The sequence below is a fragment of the Euphorbia lathyris genome, chromosome 2, assembly GCF_963576675.1.
Source record: "Euphorbia lathyris chromosome 2, ddEupLath1.1, whole genome shotgun sequence".
NCBI lineage: Eukaryota > Viridiplantae > Streptophyta > Magnoliopsida > Malpighiales > Euphorbiaceae > Euphorbia > Euphorbia lathyris.
The window spans coordinates 113,766,363-113,775,006 of NC_088911.1; the positions used below are offsets into that span (position 1 = coordinate 113,766,363).

At 35.9% G+C, this 8,644-nt stretch overlaps 2 protein-coding genes across 5 annotated transcripts; one reads left to right on the forward strand and one right to left on the reverse strand.

Moving 5' to 3' along the window:
* Positions 1-2,805: 2,805 nt before the first annotated feature.
* On the reverse strand, positions 2,806-4,666 carry LOC136219535 (uncharacterized). The gene is made up of 2 exons (XM_066006969.1): positions 3,746-4,666; positions 2,806-3,667 (listed from the first exon to the last, which is right to left on the reverse strand). Exon 1 carries the CDS (start codon positions 4,452-4,454, stop codon positions 3,795-3,797), a length of 660 nt encoding a protein of 219 aa, XP_065863041.1. The 5' UTR covers positions 4,455-4,666; the 3' UTR covers positions 2,806-3,667; positions 3,746-3,794.
* A 157-nt stretch (positions 4,667-4,823) lies between these two features.
* On the forward strand, positions 4,824-8,376 carry LOC136219536 (transcription termination factor MTERF5, chloroplastic-like). 4 transcript variants are annotated; one of them, XR_010684184.1, is made up of 3 exons: positions 4,824-4,968; positions 5,479-7,430; positions 7,987-8,376. XR_010684184.1 is itself a non-coding variant. In XM_066006971.1 (3 exons), exon 3 carries the CDS (start codon positions 5,660-5,662, stop codon positions 6,842-6,844), a length of 1,185 nt encoding a protein of 394 aa, XP_065863043.1. In that variant the 5' UTR covers positions 4,824-4,968; positions 5,479-5,567; positions 5,643-5,659; the 3' UTR covers positions 6,845-7,572. The 4 variants fall into 4 exon arrangements, 2 of the variants coding, with proteins under 2 accessions (XP_065863043.1, XP_065863042.1); XR_010684185.1 differs by having other exon boundaries at positions 8,118-8,297; XM_066006971.1 differs by lacking the exon at positions 7,987-8,376 and having other exon boundaries at positions 5,479-5,567; positions 5,643-7,572.
* Positions 8,377-8,644: the final 268 nt, after the last annotated feature.

Sequence of the window (8,644 nt, forward strand, 5' to 3'; positions counted from 1 at the left end):
AACTGCATGGCATTTGAGGGGTTACTTCTTGATCCTTGAGCATAATGATGACCTGATGGAAATTTATGGTATGTTCATGGCTTGGTGGCCGCATATGTGACAAGTGTCGAGCCTTTGACCATCACGTCTTGGTTCCGTTTGGCCTGTCTGTTGGCCTTTATAAATAGTTTCAATTTTTTGGGGGTGTAGAAACTTTTGGCAAAAAAATTTATGCTTCCTTCCAACTTTTAAGGGTTCTTATTGCTTAGCTGCTAAATTTATGTAAGACCATTGAGGCTTGTGCTGAGGGAGTGGAGGATATGTAGAGCGTAAGGTAACCTTGTGTGAAAAAAGCGTCGGTGGTAAAATGCTTTAATTTGGAGAATTTGTAAAGATGCGACCCCTACGACTTACAATTTAATGTGTTAATATTGATTAGTTGTGTTGTTTATACGAAAGAGGGTTGTAATCTAGCGTTCATATTTTTTTATAAATATCCTTTCGCCACAACAGTTTGGAACTGCTCTTTGTTGAGGATAATTTCAAATTTTATAGGGAGTCATTTGTTGTCTGGTTAGAGTTTGTGTTTAATGTATTAACTGAAGAGCAATGTTGTGTATGGGCTTCAATTGTGTAGGGTATTTAGTGTTGTAAGAATGAGGTGGTGTGGAAGGACCGGAGCACTGTTGTTACTGTTGTCTTTCGTTCGTTTGGCTTGTGTTGAGCTTAAGGACTGGCAAGATGCATAATTATTGGAAAATAATGTCTGCAGGATGCTTGGTTTTCACAGTGGAGACCCTAGGAGTGTTGTTTTGTCTAAACATCCCATTGGTAAGCTCAAAGTAAACACAGAAGCTTCAATTATTTCTAGGCCTGACTGGTTAGGCATTGGTGTTGTTCTTAAGGACATTGCCGATCACTTGTGTGGTGCGTTTCCAAAACGTATTGCTGGAAACTTTTCAATTAGGGAAGTTGAAGTGTTATCGCCATGTTATATAGAGTCTTAGAGTCTAGCTTGGCCCTATTTATATGATTTTCTCATTATTTTACTCTGATTTATAATGACTTCTGCCTCATCTTGGTCTGATAAGAGTTTCGAGTTATTTCAGGTACAATCGAGCCTTAAAAGGAGCAAAAATGACAAAATAGAGCAACCAACTCAGCAAGCTGCAACACTAACTCGACGAGGAGCAATGGTTCAAAGTCAACCAAGGATAAAGAAGTCAACCTTTGAAAACCACGAAAAACCTAGGTAGCTCAATGAGTTAGACACAGTAGCTCGGTGAGCTACGGCAGAAGAAGGAATTGATTCCTATCGAAACTCTATTCCGGAAGATCTGGTCTTATCCGACTCTATCCACTCTTTTCCGATCGAAAAGAGGCTAAAAGACCTAATCAAACTAGAGTACGACCAAGAGCATTATAAATAGGGGATTTGTTCATTGTAATAGTATTAATTGAGTTCCTAGATTAGTTTATAATTCAGTTATACTTCCGTTTACATTCCATTCAGTTTATATTTCGTTCCATTCATCAAGAAGTAAACGTCGTTTATATTTCGTTCCATTCATCAAGAAGTAAACGTCGATTTGTCTTTCATCCCTATCTATTTAATTTACGTTGTTATATTTAAGTTTCTCTTCATCTCAACTCTATCCCGTCTTATCACCTTGAATTAACAACCCAATTCGATAGACATGTGTTTGATCTCAGTCTATCTTAAAATGCCTCTGTGTTTTAGCTCGAACATGAGCTAAACCACCTTAGGCTAGGATGTCGATGGACCATGTTTGACGGGTATGGGTCGTTAATGAGTGTATATATTGTGTTGTAGGAAGTATAACGAGAGAATTAGTTAAAAAGCTACTTACTCATCTCGAACTAAGAAACCTAACCAAGTAATTAGTAAGAGAGGTTGCATTGTAAAGCCTAATCAAGTAAACTGCTCATCAGAGTAATTTAACTATTTCTATACCTTAACAGGATAGTGCGGCTTTGTAGTCTAGGTTACACCTTAGCTTTAGCTTTCAACGTAATTAATGCTTCCTAGCACATTTAGGGATTTTGTCTAACCAAGCATCGACCTAAGGGTGTTAGGAGTAGAGTTAATAGTTATAGAGTAGAATTATTATGTTTATAAGGAAAGTTTCTCGAGGTATCTTCGTTACACACAACATACATAAATTAATCCATATAGGTCAACACGGGGATCCAAAATCTTACCATTTCTCACTCATACATAGGCAACCGAATATTACTCCTTTGCTTTCTAGTTTAATTTAGTAATTACAGTGACAAAACTCAATCAAATGGGGTCAAACGGGTAGAGTGGAAACTAGTCTATGTGGGGTCGATACTTTTCGCAAGAACATTTACTACTTGGTACCACAAAGTTCACTTGCTCTTAATCGACATATAGGTTTTGTTGCCTATCAAGTTTTGGTGCGCTGTCAGCAGTGGAGTATATTCATCAAGCATGATTCAATTATAGAAGATTGTAAAAATCTTATTTTTGGTATCAATAACATTTCTTACTAATAAGATGACTCACGCTTTAGTTTCTCATTCATTGTCACAATTTGTGAAGTGAGATACCATTCTTTTTAATACAATCCACACCCCCATTCACATAATTATATATAAGTACCAATAACCCCAAATAAGCCTTCATGCCTTGATACTTTTATGTAAATCTCCCATGTTTGTTATATTTTGCAAATTGTTCAAAGCTTTAGAAAAAGGTTTCTTTTATTTCGAATAATTCACCTTTGATTTTCTTTGTCGAAATAAATCAAAAGAATTAAAAATAAGCTTACAACTGGAATATGATTAAAAATGAATTGAAAGAAACCTTCTGTTATTAATTATTTGGGAAGAGAGGAGCACACAACACAAGCTGTGTTGGTGACAACTTGTAGTATAAAATTACAATGTATTATCATTTGTCTCTAGCGACTGATTTAGGAAGTTGAGCATATATTGAGCACTCCAAACACCAATTCTAGATCGTGGCTACGATCATGGTGAAATTGAGCATCCATAGAGCTCTTCAAACACGGATTCTGCAAATGATCATTGTGCAATTGAGCATTTATAGAGAGACCACTCCAAACACCGGATTTAGATCTGTCGCTATTTGTATCTACACAAAATCATTGATTGTGTAATTGAGCATCCATAATAAGAGCACTCCAAACATTGATTCTAGATCGTCGTTGTTTGTCTCCACATGATTATGGTGAAATTGAGTATTCATAGAGCATTTTAAACACCGATCCTTCATATGATCATTGTGCAATTGAGCATTCATAGAGCAATCCAAATAGCGGTTTTAGATCCGTTGCTATTTGTATTTTGCTGCTTTTGCTCTGTCCTCTTACTCGCAGCAAGACCTCTTCTCGCAATGGCCATCCTTTCTTTGATTTGATCTTGGATTTTGGAGGAGAATCTCATAACACCTGTTCTAGATCCGTCGCTATTTGTCTCCACACAGAGTCATTGTGCAAGCACCCATGGACCACTTCAAACGCCCATTCTAGATCCGTGTCTCGACACTAAATCATTGTGCGTCGTCAGCCAAAATAGATGCATAAAGGATTTGCGCATTCCATTCCAGCATCCAGAATGAATTGCGATGTGAGATTCTTCTTCTAAGGTCTTCGTTGATCCATGGATCTCAAAATAAAACCTGTGCAAAAACACACAATCTGATCAGATTCAGATGTTTTTTGATACATTAATTAACGATACTTTGATTTTCAATTACCTTAGACTAGTTATAGTTAATCAATGGTGAATTAGGGCTCCTCAATCAATTAAAAGCCGCCGCAAAGGATGAATCGGGAAGCAGGAAAGAGGAGACCTGAGAAACAAAAAAGACAAATCGTAATCAAATAGTGAGAAAAAAAAGTAACTGGCTTCCATTTGATCTCAACACTAGAGCTCTTCATTCTCTTTCCGCTATGCGGCTCTTTCGACAAATCGAAACTCGATCCCTTCATTCTCAGCTCTTGAATACATCTGCTTACTGCTCTATTGTCATTTCTTTCCCTCTGTAATTGACTCCAAACCTTCCAATACATCATAGATTTCATCTGTACTAACACCACAAACACCGCGGATCCAACCGCCGATATTATCGACGGCATCCACCATTTTCTGCAGGTAGTGTGCTCCTCTGTGCTGTTAACTGAAGACGTAAACAAGAGAGTCAAAAAGATTCCATGAAACATTACGAAGAAACAACAGATTTCAAATAATTCGCTTTTGATCGAATTCATTCTGTTTTCTTTAATTGCGATTCTCCGGCCGAATAGATCCTCTTCTCTTTGCCATAGCTTTAAGAGAAGGAGATGGCCTGGACTGTTGGAGATTTCTGATAATGGATGGTTTTGAATTGCACAGATTAGTTTCTGTTGTTGGTGCTCTTCATCTACAGGGATTTCTACTATGTGAGCATCTTTCAATTCAGCCATTTTTGCAGATCTAAAATCAAAATGAAAATTATCGCAAAAGAATTGAAAAGAAAAAAGAAGAAACAGTGATTAACTGATAATGAAACAAAAATAATAATAATAACTCAGAGAACAAAGAAAGTAAGCTTGAGATTGCAGATTGATCAGAAAGATAGAGATTAGAGATTGAGAAAGTGAGAGAGAACGAAGGAGTTTCAGATATTTAAACTGTTGGAATTCATAAGTCACAACGGTTATAATTCAACCCTCCAACGGTCAGATTTCTTTCCTTTTCCGTTTTCACTTTTAAGCGTTTTGATCTCTGTGGGCTTGGTTTGGGTTCGGCCCATGGTATTTCCAAGTGTTATCATTAAACATTACGGTGTCGTTTTATCATTTTACAGCCGTCCTCTTTGTTCTGACCTGTGAATTCTTGAAATTCGTCCGCCGTTCCAAAGGGTGGGAAAGAAGGCATGAATTTGGAATTTGAAGGAAGGACCAAAGCATCGAAATCCATCATCTCTTTCTGTTCTAGGTAACTTCGGATTCAAATTTCTGACTTTAAATTTCTTATATATGTTCTTTAATATGCTTGCTGCAAGTTTGGGTGCTTGAGAGAAGTTTTCACCATTAGATCTTCTTCACAATATGGGTTTTGGGGAAAAAAAAATACGTGGGGGTTATGAGATAGGTCTGGGGAGATTCCGGCCTTTCAATTTGGTGGATTTAGACCAAAAGGACAAGTGTTGAAATCAATTTGAAACTTTGAGGGATTTTATGTTAGGAACTGAAGAGCTATGGCTTTAATGTTACAATATATTTGAAGTTGGAGGACTATGTGTGCTATTAAATTAACCCTTGATGCTGAGTATGGAAGAAATAGTTATTTAGGAAATGCAGCTAGAAATATCAAATTGCCCTATGGAATTTGGATATTTATTAGTGTCCTATAACATGACCAAGTGTTGATATCAATGTGAAATACAGAGACTTTGCAAGGTTTTGGTTGAATTAACTGATGAAATTGTAATTTTCATTGCAACAGGTTTTGTTTCTTTTCTTTGTTGCATAAAGGCAAACTGATGTTTATGCTTTCCGGTCAATTAGAGGTCTTTTTTATTGAACGATGAGAAGGTAAAACAACCATGTCTAGTGTGATTGTACTAAGCTCATCTATTACATTGTCACAAATCATTCATTTTTTCTCAGGTATAAGTTGGCTGCAAATGCAAACTGTTAAATCAATCTCCGGTCTCGCACCTTTCCTTTCATACAGATTTGTCATCAAAGCTAAAGAGCCTTCTTTCATTTTCGAAAGATTTTCCTTTTGTTCTTCACTTGCCAACAGCTCAACATCCTCAAATCCTGCCCTTTACCATTACCTGATAGAGACCTTAAAATTTTCTGAAACTCAAGCTCTCAACGTCTCTAACCGGTTCTCTCACGTCAAATCTATTGAAACCCCCGAGTCTGTCCTCCAGTTTTTTCAGAACCTTGGTTTTTCCAGTTCTCATATACAGACTGCTGTCCGTCTTACGCCCCAAATTCTTTTTGCAAGAATTGACAGGTGCCTTAACCCTAAAATTAAGGTTTTTCAAGATCTTGGTCTTGTGGGTTATGATCTGGGTAAGTTCATCTCCAAGAATCCATTGGTTTTAACAGCTAGTTTAAAAACTAGATTGGTTCCTCGTATTGAAATGTTGAAGAAAATATTGTTGGACGATAAGAATAATGAGGGTTTGATAAAAGCTATCAATAGATGCTATTGGATTCTATGCAGATGTCCTGATTCACGATTGCTATCCAATATTGCTTTGCTGGAGAGTTGTGGGATAGTGGGGTCTCAGCTGGCAATGTTGCTGAGGCGGCAGCCCAGGCTTTTTGTTACAGAAGAGTCTAAAGTTAGAGATCTTATTTCACAGACTTCAAATATAGGGTTTTCTGTTAATTCAAGGATGTTCGTTTATGGTTTATGTACTGTTATTGGCATCAGTGATGAAACGTTCGAGAGAAAATTTGGAGTTTTGAAGAGTTTTGGATTTTCACAGGATGAATGTACAAAAATGTTTATAAAGGCGCCAAATTTACTTAGGTGCTCAGAGAAGAAGTTAAAGTTGGGAACTAATTTCTTCATGAACACAGTGAAAATAGAAAAGGAGGTCTTAGTTAGAAATCCTCAATCCTTGTTGCTGAGTATTGAAGAAAGAGTCATTCCTAGATATAAGGTCTTGGAGATTATTAAGTCAAGGAGGTTATTAAAGAAGGAGCCATTATTTCTTAATGTGTGTCATCACACAGAAGACGAGTTTGTGCGGAAGTTCATTTTGAGGTTTCCAGATGAGGTAGAGGATTTGCTGGTAGCTTACAAAAGTCATGCTCTGGATTCATCTTCAGAAGAAGAAAACACTTGATTCAAGTCAGTTTTCCGTTTTTAATTTTGATTAATCATCCTCGCCGACTTGGAGAATAAGAGGGCCTCAAACCATATCATATACGTTGAACACAGCTGTAAGACCAAGTCACTGGATTTGTTATGTTTTTCTTATTGAAAATTTGTTTGTTGGCTGTTTAACGGATGAAGGTAAATGATTTATAAGGTATAAGACTTTGTGTAGTCTCAGAAAACAAGGGAATGATTTCTAGAATAGTTTTGTAGGAATATCCAAAGATAGAATTTGTGGTTTAGTTAGAATTATTTCCAAAACAGGGGAGTTGGAAAACTGTAAACGATTATAGCTAGCTTTCTAGTTGAAAATCATGGAAGATTTAAATGACTTTGTTCTCAATTTCGGATCCTCAGAACCACTATTTTCTGGAAATGTTTATTTTGTTGCTTGAAAAGTTCTTCAATGAAGCAAAAAAGTATTGTCATCAATCTTATGAAGTAGCAGTGCCAGAAAATGGAGGTGTGAGGTTCTGAGTTCAAAACTCAACCTCTTCAAATATTTCACAAATGTAAATACAGAAGGATTATCGCTCCCAGAAACTTCGTTGAAGGTTAGTGACAATATATTTTGGCTTTCTTGATGAAATTTTACTCTCATTTTTGCTTTTTCTTTTGGTTGATGTCATTCATGAATATAGACAATGAAAATCTGGTTGATTTTTATAAACTGCTGCACTTAAGTTACTGCTTCTCTTCATTTCCTCCCATTTGTCTCTAAGGTATTATGTTTTCCGGGGCGGTGGAATTCCCGGGAAGCATCGTGCGGCCACACTTTTCATTGAATTAAGTTATAAATTAGACAAGTTAAATATGAAGAAAAATATCCATTATATTAATTTGAAGGACGGTAATTTATATTAATTGAACAATATATATTAACATGAAAATGAAATAATATAGTAAAAGTTGTGTTTAAGTTGTCGATCTTTTATTGATTAGCAGGCTACAGATGAACCATGGCAAACTAGCAAGGTCCTCTTTTTTAGCATTCGCACATAAAAATTTGGTGCAAAAATGTTATCCCTTATAAACAATTTACCTTCAACGACCAACAAATTAATTTTCAATAAAAATGAACATAACAAATGCAATGACTTGCTTTTACAGCTGTGTTCAATGCATATGATATGGTTTGAGCCCCTCTTATTCTCCAAGTCAGCAATACATGAAAGCGAGGATGATTATTCAAAATTAAAAACAAAAAACTGACTTGAATCAAATGTTTTCTTATTGTGAAGATGAATCCAGAGCATGACTTTTGCAAGCTGCGAGCAAATCCTCTGCCTCATCTGGAAACCCCAAAATGAACTTCTGCACAAACTCATCTTCTGTGTAATGACAATCATTGAAAAATAATGGCTACTTGACTTAATAATCTCCAAGACCTTATATCTAAGAATTACTCTTTGAATTTAGCTCAATTGTCTTGGCATTGTTTTAGGAACTGTCCTTATAAGTTGTCTTTTATTATGCATAGAAATTAATATCTAGTGCTATTAAATTTTTATGTTCCAAATTTTGATGGCTTCATATTTTCATTTTTCAATTTTAGTTGTTGCTCTGGATCTCTATATTTCCTAATACTAAAAGCTTGAGAGGAAATAAAGTTCAACAAATAGAACATTTCTAGTTTAGGATGTGGAGAAAATATAATGATTGATATGCTTTATACAATGGTTGATTGTCTAATTGAGGGTTGGATGCTCCATTGCTATTTTTTCAGTTTGATAATATCTCTCATGTATTTTATTATTTAATTCAATTA

Coding starts and splice junctions, on each gene's coding strand:
- LOC136219535 (XM_066006969.1), bottom strand. CDS start 4,454: ATGGCTGAATTGAAAGATGCTCACATAGTAGAAATCCCTGTAGATGAA.
- LOC136219536 (XM_066006970.1), top strand. CDS start 5,579: ATGTCTAGTGTGATTGTACTAAGCTCATCTATTACATTGTCACAAATC.